The sequence below is a fragment of the Manacus vitellinus genome, unplaced genomic scaffold (assembly GCF_001715985.3).
Source record: "Manacus vitellinus isolate BGI_N305 unplaced genomic scaffold, ASM171598v3 scaffold_4_pilon, whole genome shotgun sequence".
Lineage (NCBI taxonomy): Eukaryota > Metazoa > Chordata > Aves > Passeriformes > Pipridae > Manacus > Manacus vitellinus.
In genome coordinates this window covers 7,844,889-7,862,680 of record NW_021940604.1, presented here as the reverse complement: position 1 = coordinate 7,862,680, position 17,792 = coordinate 7,844,889, and the positions used below count along the sequence as shown (strand labels likewise).

General features: G+C 35.9%; 1 protein-coding gene across 1 annotated transcript in view; it reads left to right on the top strand.

Moving 5' to 3' along the window:
* The window catches only part of ADGRG6 (adhesion G protein-coupled receptor G6), a 114,395-nt gene that overhangs the window by 82,981 nt on the left and 13,622 nt on the right, over positions 1 to 17,792 (top strand). The window contains exons 12-20 of the mRNA XM_018078311.2: positions 441 to 502; positions 1,965 to 2,172; positions 2,525 to 2,690; positions 5,808 to 5,948; positions 9,344 to 9,460; positions 10,562 to 10,607; positions 12,094 to 12,200; positions 14,877 to 15,004; positions 16,297 to 16,565. Of these exons, the coding sequence (XP_017933800.2) occupies positions 441 to 502; positions 1,965 to 2,172; positions 2,525 to 2,690; positions 5,808 to 5,948; positions 9,344 to 9,460; positions 10,562 to 10,607; positions 12,094 to 12,200; positions 14,877 to 15,004; positions 16,297 to 16,565 (1,244 nt within the window). The remainder of the gene's footprint in view (positions 1 to 440; positions 503 to 1,964; positions 2,173 to 2,524; positions 2,691 to 5,807; positions 5,949 to 9,343; positions 9,461 to 10,561; positions 10,608 to 12,093; positions 12,201 to 14,876; positions 15,005 to 16,296; positions 16,566 to 17,792) is intronic.

Sequence of the window (17,792 nt, the reverse complement as noted above, 5' to 3'; positions counted from 1 at the left end):
CACATAGCTCCTCTGCATGTTCTTCTGAGAGGTATTATGACTTGCAATTGACTTAATCAAAGCCATTTACATCAAGGATAAATTATAGGAACAGCACCTGAGTGGCCATAATAGGGGCATAATCGTTTGTGTTAGCATTTGGGTATTTCCTGAAATAAAAGGCTAGAATTTCCATTGAAGCAGTTTGTCAAATCAGTATAGGAATCAGCTGGTAATTTGTTCAGAAGAACTAGGGTTTCTGTTTGCACTGTCACTTAATCGATCACATTTGATTCTATACCACTCTCAAGTATTCATATTGCATTTCACTAGGGGCCATGTTGCTAGCAATGTTGTGAATTGAGAAGAGTGGACCACTGTGACACCTGCATAAGAATTATGAAATATGTATGTAATTTTGTTACTATATTTCATGTGAATTTTGTCATTTTCCTCTTTAGCTATTTAGGTCTGCAGAATTATACATCATACTGGGGTCAACCTGATCTTAGAAATTGCACAGGTGGGTATATTGATGTTGGTTCGGCTAAAGGAATAGTGTGGTAGACTTTGATTACTGCTTCCTATAAGGAAGTTACATTAAGGAAGAATATCTTTCTTCTTTATGCTAAGTTGTTTGAAAATCTTTCTAAATAATCAGAGTAAATAATTAAACTCTGAGGAAGGGTGCCAGGTTCAATTCAGCTCACCCATTAAAAGCTCTGAATACAAATTACTGAAATAAATCAAACTCTTCAGGCAATTCAAACAAGAGTAGATGAAGGTGGTATCTTGCCTCTATTTGATATTCAAGTTAGGACAAATTTTTAAATGTTTCCAATGCCTGTAGCTGCCAGGGGAAAGACACCCACTCTCTTCACTGGACTTACAATCAGACGTATTCAGATTTATTCTCAGTTTGTAAAATACCCCTTGATGTCACTCTGGCCATAAAGGAGTAATAAAATAACAAGATGACAATTTTATGGCCTTTTTTTTTTTTGTTGTCAGAGCTAGTGAAGAGAATTATACTCTTGTGTGTATTTCAGAGCACCTACAAGTAAGCTCCTGTTCTGAATTGCTTTCTTGAAGAAGCCTCTTTTTCTTTCTTCATTGATAGAGGTGTCCTAGGGAGCCCGGCTTCATAACGTAGTTGATTGAGTACTTGCAGTCAGACTATAGGAAAACATCATGTCATGTAAAGTAAACATTCTAAAGTAAATGTACCGAAAGCTGTATTATAAAAAAAAACAGCATTAAAAACCCACAGCCAGTTGCAGACTGAAGAAGGCTGATATTTCAAAATCTTATTTGCGAATTCCAATAAATCTCAAATATTTTGATATTGTAAAAGGTTAACATTCACATCAGTTTTTGTCCAGGTGGCATTGAAGTTACAGTTTAACATGTGATTTACACTAGTGTTTTGCCATTGGACACACTATAAAACTTTCCTTACCAGGAAGATTCTTCTCATGAAATTTGCTTGTGCGTCATACTTACCAGCCCTCTGATGAGTAAGAGAACCATCCTCTGAAAGAACTGAAACATTTGCAATGGGGTCAGTCTTTCTTCACAAAGCTTAAAAGAGTGAATACTCTTTCAGTAATAGTGAAAGAGTGAACCTCTTTTTCCCAGTGGGAAAAAAAAAGAATAACATAAGGAGAAAAAAAGAGAAAAAATAGACTTTTCATTCCTTACTTTTTGTTTCAATCAGCTCTTTCAATAATAGTTCTGATTTATAAACTCAAATCAAAATAAAGAAAAGAAAAACGCAGCCAATGAGGACCGTATGTAATCAGCAGGTTCTATATACTTTTTTCATAAAATTATAAATTTGACAAAATTATAAAATCCTATGATCATTCCCAGAACCCTGGAACATTCTCTAGATTTCAACAATGTGAATAAAAACTTGTATTTCTGTATTACTTCAGGACTGTAATGCATTATTTTCTCTTTTTTACTTGACTGTATGCTTACAGAAAATGCAGCTGATATAGCCAATCAGCTTCTGAATCTCACTGGTGAAGGGCAGCAGCTAACCTCAGACAAAGTAAATGACGTTGTGCAGAAGCTCAAAAAAATTGTTAATGATGAAGAAATTGATGAATCTCTGGGTTCTACTGTGGTGACCATTTTTTCCAATATTCTAACCAGTTCAGATAGTGTATTGGCAGCCTCATCTTCAGAGTAAGTATTTCTTCATTTGAGACAAGCTTTTGAGAGCAACTTGCAAGGCTGTAAAGATTCATCCTTCCATAAATAGGCAAATGACTGCAGCACAAAAATCAAACTTTTCTGATTTTCATCAAAAATAATTTTCCAAATTAGATACACAAATATTTCTTCTTGTACTAAAATTAATATGCATGACTAAGACGAAGTATTTCAATTGAAAAAAAGAAGTCTTCTGACACATGACACAGCATAGATATAAGTATTGTTGAAAAATTATTTCAGGAGCAGTGATAGTTTCTGTCAGTCAGATAGTTTCTGTCAGTCAAAAGCTTTTGTTTTAGAATAATTTAACTTCTGTTTTTAGGGCTCTAAAAACTATTGATGCCTTGGCTTTAAAGATCCATTTCACTGGACCATCCATGAGTATTTCAACACGAAATCTCGCACTTGGAGTGTCTTCTATAAACTCAACTTCATTCAAAGGTGGTTCTTTCAGTGTCAGTCCACAGAATAATGCATCTGATTTCCAGGTACAGAACAAGCAATTGTATTTGAACATGAAATGTCCGTGTTGTTCCAAGTGTGTTTACTGTGGTTCCTGTAAAAACAGTTACAACTCCCAATTCTCCCCTTACTTTCTATTTCCTTTTTCCTGCAATCATCCAAACAGATTAATGTAGTATTTCCTTGAATGACAGGAAACACAGATAAACTCACATTCCATGCAGATAAAAAGTGATTTGCTTATAAAGCCAGAACAACTTGACCCTTTTTTAGTTTTGTGAGGTTTTTTACTAGTGAAAAAGGAAAATAATCTTCAGCAGTCTGTTGTATTATCCACTGTACACTAGCTAACAGTTCCATTGATGCCTTTCAGCTTTAGAATAAGACTCCTAAATGTAGGTATCCACATGCAGATTTCTTCAGATACAATAGGTCTTCAATCTTCCAGTATAGTTTTAACACTTACTGCTGAAAGAGACCTACGACTGATCCTGTTGTCCACACATAGGTTGTTAAGCTTGTACCATTTAGGAATGTCTGACGTGGTTCAAGTCATTCATGTGGAGCTTGGCCAGCCTAGACATAAAAAAAAAAAGAAACAGAGATCACTCAAAATGCAGGAAGGTCTCCAGTGCTACACTATCTAGACAGGCTAGTATATTAAAGTTATTTATTCTCACCTCAAAAATATTTTTTTCTCCTTCCCCCCCCAAATAGAAAAAATCAGACATCTGAAAGCTTGAAATAGAATTTGAGATGCGCATGAGCACCTATAGGATTTTCCAAAGGTTCTTTGGAAATCTGTAGTGATGAGATGCTGAGACTTTAAATTTCACTATATGCCTAACTGCATCCCATGGCACCTGAATGCTTTCGAAAGTGCAATACAATGTTTTCGGGGTTTTTTTGCAGTTAAATAGGAAGTCTGTGACAATGTAATCTCAGTTTCCTGGGTGTTTAGCCATTCAAGTACAGTGAGCATTACTTGGAGAAACACACAGAAAATATTACACAGAAAAAGAAAAAAATCTACTGTCATTTGGGCCAGAGGAACCAAAACTGAATTCAACAATACTTGTCATTATGCAAACAGTTAAAGGCTAATCTTTAAAGGTCTAAGAGACTAAGAATAATTTTTAAAAAGTAGTAGTAACATAGTAGGCTTCAGGCCTTTTACATGTATCTAGACTTAGGATCAAAACTCAGGTGCTGTTTAAATAGATATGAATACATTTCATGTAGTTGAGTTTTCACATATTTCTATTCATAGACATTTGGCTAAAATTTCTTTGAATCAATTTTATCAGAAATTTTTGATAATTGTAAATCTGCTTTTGTTTAGCTCTCATATTAATGAAGCTCCTCAATAGCTGTTTTCAGCTTTGTTTTCAAAGGAATGTTTCTCCTCCAGATTTCATCCTTTATTTATGGAAAGAGGAAAGGAAAAATTCTAAAACCAGGTTTTGGATGTTCGCTTGTATAACAAGAATTACCATCTGTGGCTTGAGGACATCCAGGAATCTTCTCGTCCTGGAATCATTTATTACAGCACTGCCGAAATAATCATAAAATCCAAACTCTGTCAAAGTATTTATAATGTTCCTATTGGAACATGAGTTTCTTCTGAGGCTTTCACATTTCAAACAGCTGATTGAGAATTCTTAGCATCCTTCCTGCTAGAAAAATCTTCAGGAGCTGTGGTCACCGTTTATATTTTCCATACCTGTCAGGAAAGATACTTGCTATCCCTCCTGGAGGGAGATTCCCTTGTGAAAGCCCATGTTTTTCACCAGCAATGTGATGTCCTATCCTAGGCTCATCAGGGAACAGTAACAAGCTGTATGTCAGAATGTTTCCAGATTTTTTCTTTTTTTTTTTTTTTTTAAAGTAGATATCAAGCAAATTTATCCATGGCAATTTGGAAAGATTCTATTTCAGTCCCCTGTGTCTTTATGTTTCTTGCCAAACCTTTGACTAAGTTAGGTTTTGGTGATTCATATTATTAAATTGTTCCTGTAATATATCCATGCTTCTTTATAGAAGTCTCTTCCACTCTATTTGCAGACAGTGCCTGGGACATCTTTATCACACACACTTTCTGTTTACTGTAGCAGAATTACCCTCTGAAAACCTGTTTTTCAACTACATCTATTCCTATCAGGAGATATCTATGAACCACTTCTGACTGATTTACCACGGTGTCTGTTATTCACAGTAAACCAGTGAATAATCTGTCAGTAACCTATGACTTTTAACTTTCTATTAGCTAATGGTGCTTTTAGAATCAAATGTCTCATAATGAGAGGCATAAATACAGGATGCCTCTGGGGAAGTCAGAAGTGTGAGTTTCCATATCTCACAGTAAAATTCTTAAATGCTTTTACTGTGGAGCCAGTGTGAGATGGCTTATTCCCCTTCCTTTGATGGCTATGGTGGCACACCTTGAGTATGTCATGGTGGGAAAGTGTGCAGTCATAAAATTGCTAATAAAATGCAAGGTCGCATCCTCATTTATTTCATACTCACTTGTAACATCCCTGGGCCACAGTGGGCTTTTAGATGTCTGACACGTTACCAGTATATATTACATTTATATTGATGGCAGAAAGTGTCTTTTTTTTGTGCTATATAGCACAATAAATATAGATGGGTGACACTAATAATTATTTTAAGATCTCCTTTTTGTAGTAGAGAAACTATAAAAGCTCATAAGAAAATTATTTCAGATATGTGGATCAATCCAACTAATACAGGATTCAGAGCATATTTTTTAGATCTCAGCATTGTTTTCTATGAGAAAAAGTATCTTGAAGGTTACTGAAAATTATTATGACTGCCGTTATTGCCATCCATTATTTCCAAATCATCATTATAGCCATGGAGGAGTTTGTTTCTTTGTTGGTTTTATCTAATACATTTTTATAGCAGAAGGCTGATCTCATGCTGGAAAGGTGGCAAACCTACCAAGCCTTAAAAAAAACCCTATTTATTGCATCAACTCTTGCATAGACACAGGTCATATAAGTGTTGATTGATTCTATACCCATGTTTAGATATCTTTGTGTAAAGGTGTGAACCCAGTTGTGGACAACGGATGGTTCGATTTTTGTTTGAACATATTCTTCTCTTGTTTTATTTAACAGATAGATTTTGACAAGGATCAGACAAGTGCCTTTGCTTCTGTTGTTCTACCACCAAGTTTACTGAAGAATTTAAGTCAAGATGAATTTGAAGTTATATCCAGGGCTCAGTTTACTTTCTTCAATAAAAATGGTCTTTTTCAGGTAAACATTAATGTGTTTGAAGTAATTTCAGATAGGGTGAGTCAAAGCCAGGTGTTAAAAGTTTCCTGTAGTGTAGGAATCATTTCACAGTGTTTTGTGAGTTACAGGAATTAAGAGATGAAACCAAATGTAGGCACTAAAGACAGTCTTATGTTCAGAGTGACAATATAGTTGAAGTGCCCAAGATGGGTTAAAGTCTGTGATTTGACTGCAGATTCCTGTGAAATGTAAGATAAACCTTTTCTCGGTAATCTGTGGAAAGCTGTATCCCAGCTGCTTATGATCAGAGGAAAGTAGCATGTCCTTTTAAAGGGCATAAGTTGTGTTTAAATGCATTAATATAAGTCCTTGATGTTCAGGGGAGCCAGGTTCTTTTCTATCAGAAGGGAATTTGGCCTGTAACACTGCAAGTACTCTCTTTTCCTTATAAGAGTTGGTTAGTAATCATATCCAGCTGGCTACTTTATATTCAGTTGGAAACTCTAGGCTGATGGTCAGTAGCCAGAGAACTTTTGTTTCGATATACTATTCTTTTCATATCTGTGTTCTCATAAGCTCTCCGTATTTTAATAGGGAATAAGGATAACAATACTTACACCTGAAAAATAAAGGTACTCAGGTAGATTTGGTTTTCATCTTTTTGGGGTCCCATCAAATGGTAATTGTAAATAGTGCCTGCATGGTAGATGCCAAAAAGAGTATGAAGAGTTTGCAACCTGAAAAACAGAAAACCGAAACCATATTTATTTTGAAAAAAAACAAAAAAGATAATTAAGAAGGAAATATTGTTTCATGGTGAACTGTAGAATGTGTCTCAGAAGACTTGAGTTTGTTTTCCCATCTGTATTTTAAGTGACCTTTGACTCTTGTGCATCCGCAGAACTCTGTAGTATTGTATTGTCTCTATATTATCGTTTTTATTGGCAGTGTATCCAGATTCATCAGATAATCTAGAGTAAGAAAATACCCATGACCCACAGTTGCCTTCTGAAATACACCCCAAAGTATTTTAACTATTTTAAAATGGATTAATTTTAGGCCTGCTTTTGAGAAAAACAGGATGGATATCTTTAATAAAAAAACCCAGAAGAATACAGATGGACTCTTGTCACTGTGGCATAAAATCATAAAAAATTAGAATGTGTCCTTTAGTAGTTTTAGAATGTGTCTCTAAGTGATACTTAATAAGCCATTGAAAAGCAAAAATCCAGGAAAAATTGCATCTGAGTTTGCAACTAAAATGCCTTTTATTTTTTGTGTGTTTTTCAAACTATTCATGGGTGGCATGATCAACACAATTAAAATTGTGTTTTAGTAGGTCTAAAAATAAAGGAAGTTAAAAAAAAGGGTGTTAAAATAAGACCTACAAATAAATTAATCCACATGCCATCTCAAACCCAGTAACTTTATTCATTAGAATAAAAGTATTTCATAGATACATTTATTTCAATTGCAATTAAAAAAACCCGAATGCTCTTAGCTGTATTCCTTGTAAGTAGTCAATGTAACAGTGAAACATTTTACTTTACAGTACTGGAGGGGGTTTTTTTATTACAACTGGGAGAATTCAGAAACTTTTATCTTGTCATTCATTAAAATCTGATGGTTATATTAATTAGAAGACTATATAAAAGCTATTCAGAGTGGGATTCATTTCACCAAAGGCAGGTGTGTTCTGTGTACACATCAGTGCCTGAACTGTTGTTCATAAGTTGCCTTCAAAGCTAGTCGATGGAAAAGAATAGACACCATTCAAGTGTAACATAACTCATCCCAGTGCAGAACTCAGCATCAGTTCTCCAGACAAAGGAGCAATTGCAATTTGAGATACTCCAAGGTACAAAAGTACTGACAGATGTGACAGTGAACCTGTAAGAGTAAGAGATGTGACATCTTCTGCAGTAGCAGCTGGAGACTGGGCAGAATACCCTAAAGCCTCTAAAATGGACACTTATTTTTAGGCAAGTCGTATTTTGACCTAGATGTATAGAATAGATACAATGAATTATGCCCTGGATGTGCTAGTTTCCTTTCATTCACTATGTTAAGAAACACTAGAATGGTGTTTTCCCTTAATTTAGCTGAACACGGCCTTACAGCTAAATAAGTAGTTACCTGTATTTTACTTTAAAACACACATTATTTCTATTCTTTTCTAAGGATGAGTAAGAATATATTAAATTGCCTTCCCTAGAGAGACCAACTGATATTTATTTCTAGTTTTTCGTATCTGCTAGAGACACAATCGACTGAAACCTGTAGAAATATGTCCAAGGACTTCCACAGACTTGGTCAGATGTTAAAATTTAGGTGGTAGCCAAGAGATTTTGTCTTGTTTGAGTGCTCAAGAACTATGTAGATATTTGAATTTTCTTTCCTCTTCGACTTTTAAGGTTTTAGGAAATTTCATTACAAAGCTCCAGTATAATCTGAAATACTGCATCTGAAAATTCTTGGATATGGTTTTTAAGGAATGAAATAGTCTTTTCAGGATAATGTGTACTTAAAAACTGAAGCTGTTCTGTCTTTCAGAAGACAGAAGTGGTGGGATCTCATGAGCCCAGTGCTGATACCTGACATCTTGTTAGGTTAATAAAACCCCTAGACAGAAGGAATCAAGGGTTCAGGAATTTGACAGACCAGATTTTGGGAGGGAAAGTGAGTGACAATAGACTTCATTTGACCTAAGATCTGCCATAGGCAGTGACCAAGCTTCCCAACCAGGCATGTAACAATGAAGGTCTCAATGGAAGCTCATCAAAAGAAATTAGTATTTCCATTTTAATAAATAATTGGTTTCCAAGGAAAACTTCTCAGTTGGAAGATTCTTAGCTGCAGGTTAAAAATAGTATTGCTCAGTGATAATATCAGAATTCTGTTTAAATTCCCATCAAATAAGACCTTGCAGAAAATACTACCTCCTTCAGTACATAACATTGCTTTGAATTTGTTTACTTCTTCTTAGTCATTCATTTTAAGATGGAGGATGATTTAGCAACCATACACAGAAAACAGGTTATTTTCTGAAAACTTTTCATCTACTCAAAAGGATAGTGTCAACAATAATAGTTCATTCTTGTTTAGGGAAATGAGCTAATCATATCATGAGTTGTTATCTGCTACATTGTTTGAGTTATAATTTTGTTTGCCTTCTAACCTCTCTCTATGGTTGTGCCCATGTATGTTTTATGACTATAAGGAAAATAGGGAAACTTCAGTGAAGCTAACCCATAATTTGATTTTATAAACATAATGTTCTTATATTGCGTAATCAAAAGTACAGAAATGCTGACAACTTACTTATTCTGGCATGCTGCAAAAATGAAACTATGTACTCTGGCTTTTATGTTATGTGCTGTGTAAGCATTTAATATGTTTTTCTTAATCTTTCAAAGGATGCAGAAAATTCTGCCAATTTGACCAGTTTTGTGGTGGCATGCAGCATTGGAAACTTAACCATTCAGGATCTTCAGGATTATGTGAAGGTTACAATCAAGCATACCAAAATTCAGGTAAAACAAGACTGATTATTCAGAGGAACAGGAATGCAGAGTGCATGTGGTAAAGGCTAAGCATAAAGCCTGATTTATTGGGATGGATTTTGAGTAAGAACATAAATGGAAATCAAAAACTCTAGAACAAAAGCACGTAAGCAAAAAGTTAAAACAAGTAACCTCTCCCATCCTCATGCATTCGCACTCCATTCATGGTCTAAGAATTACCTGAAAAACTGTTCATTCTGTCCCTCAGAAGCAATTTCTGTACCAATAACTAAGTAAAACCTCTGTCCATGACCATGGTTTTGACCAGGGACATGATTTATTACACTGGAACTTTAGAATTACTTAAATTCTTTGATCAAATTTAATACTTCCCTGAATTATTTTGTTGTTATGTGGTTTTCAGCAAAAGAGGAATGGACAGAACATGTTAAAAGATGACCACAGCAAATTTAGGGAAATAGAGACCAAATGCAATCTTTTGGCACATACTGTTTCAGTTAAAAAACGAGTGAGCTTGACTCTGTTCTCAGACACAGTCAGTATCTAATCCAAAAGAGGCAATAGTACTAGAAATGTTAAAAAAGAAAATGTTAAAATGTAATACCAAAGTAAATTGTAAGAACCTGGTTTGTAATTTTCACGGTTCCGTTAACTTTATCTTGTGTTTCATTACAATGAATATTTTAAGGTGAGGCAGAAGAACCTCCACTTGGGTTCAGCAGGCACTTGCATATTGTCAAGGATGTACATAAAGGATTCACGGAGAAGCCCTAAGAAAGTGAACAGTACAAAGTGTTTAGATTGTATAAAGACATACTCAAAGATAACTTCACTGAGAAAATAAAACTTCATTGTTCTGAGGATGTGGAAAAGGAGCAGTGGAGCAGTGGAACAGTGCAGAGAAGCAGTGCTCTAGATTTTAAAATCTGGGCAAATCTGTCTTTCTAGCAGAAGAAATTCTAACTTGACACTAGACAAATTTTCAACAGTCTAAATGATATGGATTATTCTGCTCAGTAAATGAAATACACATTACAATAACTGTTGTAAATGTTGATGAGATTTATGCCTGAAGAGGTACACAAAGTCTATTTTTGCATCTGTTCTTAGGAAGATCCTAAACCTACCTGTGTCTTCTGGGATATGGACAAAAACGGTAAGTTTAAAAATACTGTAATTTCTTTCATGTGGGGAATAAAGTTGTTTTGAGTTTTAAAATCAGATACAGTATTTGCCATTTTTCCTCCTAATTAATCCTTACAGAATTCAATTAAGTCCATTCAATGTAGCGTATAATTTTTTCCGGTTAATATAGTTACTTGTAACAGTAGATGTTATGTACTCCTTTTCAAAGTTTGTTTTTAATGCAAATGTTTCTAACATTTTAAATTTTTCAATCAAGTTTCTCTACTTTTCCCTAGCTGATTGCAGTTTTTCACTGACCTGTCTGTATGCGCAAATTAAATTATAATGCTACTCAAACACAACAGTGGTTCTTAGCCATACTTTTAACTCCTTGTTTGTTCTCTGGGATGGCTTTCCATATCCTTCTATTTTAGAGATCACTACCGACATGTTACTCTTCTTTACAATCAAACAGATAGAGCAGTAGGATTTTGGATGGAGAGGTTTAATACAGAGAGTCTTGCAAGAAATAAAATTTGCTGTTCAAGTTTGTACTTCAAAGCCGGAAATACAGAACAACTGAGGAGAATGCAGGAGGATAAAAAAAGAGCACAAAATCATAGAACCTACCTATGAAGCTGAACTTAGGAAGCACAATAAAGGAGAAACACACAGGGAAGAAACTATTCCCAGTGGCTGCTTAAGTGGGGAAGAGCTTTGAGTGGTTTTGGAACATCTTCACAGTCTTTTGAGAAATTGTCTTGAATTTGAGCATTTGATTGTCTTGAAATTACAGAGCAAATTACGCTGGATTTTGTCAGGAATTATGAAAAAATGTCTTTAGAAGTCAGAGAATATGAACTATTTCACAAAATTGGTTCATATTTTAGCAGGGGGAAAACGAAGAAAACAGATTTTACTTTTTAACATTTAATTTTTAAAAATAAAATCTTTCTACTTATTTTTCAGAATGACCTTTTCAGGTGGGGTGAGTAGGGAATAGTTTATTCCGAGTTTTTTCATAAGGCCACAAGGGATCTTTGGGATTATCCACTCTGACCTCCTGTTTTACATGCTGCAGAGAGGAAGGGAAGGACCCTCTCTGGTCCTGGGCCATAAATGAGGATGTATGAGTGGGAGGCAGGCAGGTGCACACGTCACATCAGTAGGGTAAAAGGGAGTCCTAAAACTGTCTTATTATTGGGTAAAACTAAGGTGTGTCTTAATGCATGATCCACGTAGTAGGTCTTATTCACTAACCAAAAAGCTCCCTACTTTTATTATAGATCTCCATCTATTGCTTCTGCTCAGTAGTCCATTACTGAGACACTCACCTGCTGTGATTCTCTACAGAAACTAGGAAATCTGTTACTTGCTTCTCTCCTGGTTGTTTTTAATGCTTGCTCATTCAATTTGAGAGAGCGCTTCTGCATTTGCACAAGGTGAAGTGAGAAATCTGTTAAAAGAGAGGTTGACGTGTTTGTTGGACAGCAGTTTCTCATGTTTCATTTCCACAGATGGCAATGGTGGCTGGAACCCTGCGGGCTGCCAAGTGGATGCAGAGTCCAATGAAAACGAAACGGTGTGCTTATGCAACCACCTCACACACTTTGGGGTCCTAATGGTAGGCAAACTCGCTGTTCACCAACTTACCTTTCCTAGGAACAGCAGCGCAGTTTTTCTCTTGTGTCAAGACAAGTCTCAGTTTTGTTACTTGGGTTATTTCTTTTGCATATGATTTGTAATAATAATAATAATAATAATAATAATAATAATAATAATAATAATAATAATAAATAATTTTCCCCCTTATTGTCATAAAGTTATCTTTTCATAATAAAGTAACTAGTGATAAGGATTCAGGAATGAAATAATAAAGTTAGTAATGAAAGAATATTATTGTTGTTGTTATTATAATTATTACATTCTTTACAAATTATTACATTCTTTTGCAAATACTGTGGCACAAAAGACCGGGGGTTGAGGCTTCTGAGCAATACCAAAATACCAGTACTAACACTTCCACAGAGAAACAGAAAAAATTGATCTTAATGATCCTGAAGTGCAGGGGATCCCCAACATATCCCTCAGTAGTATAATCTGTCAAAACTGACCTGCAGCTGAGGGTGTGACAAGAGGGAAGTGAATGAGAAACAAGTCTATTTAAAATTTTCAGGTTGGGAAAGTGGGAAGTTGTTTACAGAAAAAAAATCATGAAAAAAATTTGGAATTGCTGTTTTCAGAACAAAAGGGAGAGAGACACATATTGTCAGGAAAAACAGGGAAAGAAAAATGTCCTACAGTCAGTAAAACTCCTAATGAGGATGAAAAGTCAAGGGAGCACAATAATTCCCTTTCATCCTTAGATCGAGAGGCTAATTTGTCCCTCGCAAATATAGGCTGCAAATCTGACAAGATTTATCTAATGTCAAAAAGTATAAAGCAGTACCTTCTTTTGCAAAATGTGTAAGCATATATTGGCTCTTTTCTTACTTGGCTTTAATCAGCTTTGGGGATGCCTTACATTACAGACCTGCTCTGGGAAAAAGTCTGTCAACAGTGGGCTGGTACAGAACTTGTAGCTCATTCTCTGTCAGAGCCTTAAGCAAAGTCTCCAGAATGGGTGGCTGAGAAAGGTAGAGCAATGCCTAACAGGGAGATGAAAGAGGGAACCATAGAGTGCACTTTAGCCTCAGTAGCACAGCCTCTAGCCTTCAGCTGTCTCCAACAATTTGCACTTGTGAAGTGTTTTTCAGGGAAAAGAATCCCAACATGAAAAAACAGAATACTGCTATCTTTTCTTAGCATTTGGTGATTGCTTATGCTCAGTAATGGCCTGAAACACTTCTTTCCAGCTGAAATTATCATTCTTTGGCCTCTAAAACATAGCTGCAGAAAAGATATTGGCTCTTGGTCACAGCAGTGCTCCTAAGTGGAAGTATTTGCGTTTTGAAGTAACTTGCGGCGGCATCACGTAAGAGTTTAACCCTGCAAGAGAGCCACACATGCTGACTTTTTCAGCTTTGGCCTTCAAGACCCTTCTTAATATGACTGCTCTCTTCACATCATGCTGAGTTGTAGATATGAAAAAGCCACTAACTTTGTGTCTTCTTGCAAGCTAAATTGTGGTCTTGTTCCACTTTCTATCCTCAAAGGGAGAAAGAAAAGGCTTTCTTTAGGATATATTCAATGAGTCCCTTCTCTTCCCTGAATGCTTTAGTGGCAGTAGGAAATAAGGCAGAAGTTCTTTGAATTCGGGCTGCATTCCAATAGATTTTTACACAGTTTTGACCCTTCTAATTGCTTTTCCATTTTAATAATCGCTTCTGACTTTAATTCAGCTATTAAATTATTTTCAAATAACACTCTCCTTATGTATAGATAAACTGTCAGGCTGTAAAAAAGCTGCTCCTGCCTTTTTCTACAAAGCATGTGAAGTTTTGTAGCATTTTGTTTCTTTTTGCTAGATAGTTTTGCTAGGGACAGCAGTGACACTGACTGTAGAATGAACATCGTTATCTGTTAGCATTTGCTTGCATTTTCTCCACAGTGATATAGATCCAAACATTCTTATAGTTTCTTGTCCTTAAATAAAGGAAATAACACTGGCATTTATTCTCAGATGGTACTATGTAGCAGTTACAGTTAGACAGAAAACTGGAAAAGAAATCCTCAGAATTTTCTGTTTCATTTCTAAATCTTTTTTTTTGTCTTCGTCACTATTTTTCACACCAGTTCTATTATAATTTTAGCTTTTATGTCAAAGCAGACCATAAAACCAAAAAGCAGTATCTTGCCCTTGATTTCATCTGTAGATGATTAGCTACATTAACTCTTATGAACTTTTAATAACAAAAAGTAATGTCAGAAGTTCCCAATAATGTTGAACATTTCAGTATGAAAACTTTTAAATTACATTTTCCTAAATCTTACATCTTCTGAAAGACAGTTGTATATAAGCAACAAAACTAAAAAGAGTAAAAACTAGAGACTTTTCCAGAGAAGGACATTTGAACTCCAGGTACTGAATTATAAGGATCAGAATTAGGCTCTGACTATCTGCTGTTCCGAGCAGTTATAATACTTAAAGCACAATGTTTTGGAGAGCTGTGGGAAGGAAGTGAGAGGTGTAACAGCTATAGACGAAGTACACTCAGTAAAAATGAACCCCAGTGTCAAGGTTATAGTGGTATTGCCAAAGTGCTTTTGAGTTTTACTTGACTAATTACCAACAAAGAGTGTGGTGCTCATAGAAGAGGTGTTGGCTATAACTGATGTCTCTTCCTTTTCTCTCACACAGGACCTTCAGAGAAGTGTGACACAAATAGACTCACAGAATAACAACGTCCTGACCTTTATCACTTACATAGGCTGTGGAATATCTGCTATATTTTCAGCTGCAACTCTTCTAACATACATTGCATTTGAGTAAGTGAAAAACATCACAAAGGTAGTACCTGTATGTGCTGAATAAAATAAATTAGTTACATGGATAGTGTGGTTTATTTGTCCAGGAAGGGAAATCTATGTTTAAAAAAAACCCAAACCTGTAAAATCACGGTCACACTATTGTAAAAGTGAAATGTTTTTTCAAGGGGACATAAATTCAGTCTTTCCTCCAGTTTCTAAAGTGTTGTATTGCTCAGGCCTGGGAATAAGGTGAATGTGTGTCAAAATTTTACTCTTTTGGGAATGCAGAATGCTCTAGATTCTGAACAGATATGTATTATTTTAAAATTCTCAAACAGGATTTTTATAAAAAAATAAACAAGAACTTGCTTATGTGAACATAACATGACCCAGGTATAAAAAAATAAATTTCCAGCTAGGACAATTACATTCAAGAGCCCTTCAGAAAGAGGTGGGAAGAGAGATAAAATGAAGATAAATTGTGAAGTGGTACAACAATTTCAACAGCAGTTCTACTTAAATGTGAAAGTGACTCAAGAGAAGGCAAAAGTTTTGAAGTGATACAGTTCTGTGAACAGTGAAAAGAGAAAATGAAGTCATGTCAGCACAAAGAAACCATTCTGCCTGTAACAGGATAAGACACAGTAGCTGCTAAAGAACGATAGTTGGCTGGGGGTGAGGGAAGAGGTGGGGGTTTTCAAGTTCTAAATGTCTTCAATGATGGCATTCCTATTAAATTACCTATGGCACAACGTTCTGGTCCAAGAGGGCAGAAGTTCTTGGCTGCCCCAAATTTCCTACATTTCAGTGTGTATCAGTTCAAAAAAAAATTACTTGATCTTCAGTCTTCCTAAGATCCTATTCAAAAAAGCCAAACAAACAAACAGAAAACAACATGCACTGGACAATATATTCCAAAAATTAAGTGAAGACTTACATATAAAATGATCACAGATGACCTTCTAGTCAGCTGTATCTTTTTGTTTTCAGTTTCTATCTAAAATATGAAGTACTGTTTTATATTTAATTTGAAAGGGTTTTTTTAAAGAAAAAATCAGTTGCTAAAATATTATGGCAGTTAATTAGCTCATTAAGGACCTAAAGAACTGGTAGCTTACCCCCACTACACACAGCAGAAGCCTTCAGCAATCTGACACAGAAGTACACATCACTACGTCTTACAGTACAAACACAGCTCAGAGGAGATCCCTGTACTTTTATTTACTTTGTGAACCAGTAAACCCAGCTGCTGAAAGTGGCTTGAATGAGTACAGCAAGTTAATCACATGCACCTGTATTTCTCTCATTAGGAAGTTGCGAAGAGATTACCCATCCAAAATCCTGATGAATTTGAGCACAGCCCTGCTCTTTCTTAACCTGATTTTTTTGCTTGATGGCTGGATTGCATCATTTGATATCGATGGCCTCTGCATAGCTGTAGCTGCACTCTTGCACTTTTTTCTTCTGGCCACCTTTACATGGATGGGACTAGAAGCTGTTCATATGTACATTGCTCTGGTGAAGGTGTTCAACACGTATATACGGCGATACATACTGAAGTTTTGCATCATTGGCTGGGGTGAGTTCCGAAGATACAATATTTACATGGCATGTATGCTGCTATATAAAATGCTCTCTATAAATGCTGCTATATAAAAGCTCTCTGTCAGAAGTGCAGAGCAAAATTAATATCAACATGGTGTTTCCTCCCCCCCCTCCCTGGCCTGCAGTAGTGCTGGCATGCAGCCAGCCCTCTCTGTCACGAAGTTCCCCTGTATAATTCTGTGTAAATACACTGTAACTGGCACCCTCCACCCAGGGCAGCTCACAGCCCTTGGATGAGTGGAGAGACCGGATAAACTGGTCTTGCTCTCCGGAGAGGCCAGAATGGGAGAGGGGAAACAAGAGTGTCCTATCAGAGATGAAGAACCATAGCACACAATGAATGCAGAAACTCTTGCAGTTACTGCAACGCCTATGGGCATCTTTGCATTGATTTTCAAAAACTTTAAGTTCAGGTTAAATTTTCTTGCCAACAAATACATGTAGAAGTTGATGGAATCAGAGACAACCCAAATATTCTGAGCTTCAGTACGGTGTTTAAAACACGGAGAGACCCTGGCTGCCCTAAGCAATGTACAAAGCAGGTCTGAAATGGAAAATGTAATACTGAAAAATAACTGCAAGGCCCAGGCAGCAAGGCTTTTATTCTTCAGTTTTGTCTATATCAGGAATCTGTGCCTTCCCCCTGAATGCACATATTGTGTTTGAAATAATATAACACAATACAAAACCATTAACCTTACGGCTAGAGCACTGACCTCAGTACAGCTGATAATTGATGTCTTTCCATTGGCAACTAGCATCCTCTTTGGCAACCTTAGCAGAGAGCAAGGACTGAGTGGTCGGAAAAGCAAATTAACCTCTTCCCCTTTGAATCTGTTCTGTTATAGCAAGGGTAAGACATGTAAATAAGGCATATCAGGAAACGTACATTTCTTTTGTTTGAGCTGTACCTTTCTGCACAGAGTTCTCTTCTGCATAGTTGTCTGTTTTCCCAAAATACTCCCTTTACGTTATTATTAAGAAATATATATTTTGTTTTATAGGGTGGAGGGGCTTACAGTTGAGAGAAGCAGTGGAGAAATTACAGATTTAAGTTCATGTTCCCCAGTTACCCAACCTAATGAATTCCCATTAGCATCTCTGAAAAAAATCCCTCAAAAAAATCCCAATAATATCCTTCCATTAAAACTCATTCTTTAAAATATTTTTTTAATCTTCTCACTAGAGAGCCTATGTGAAG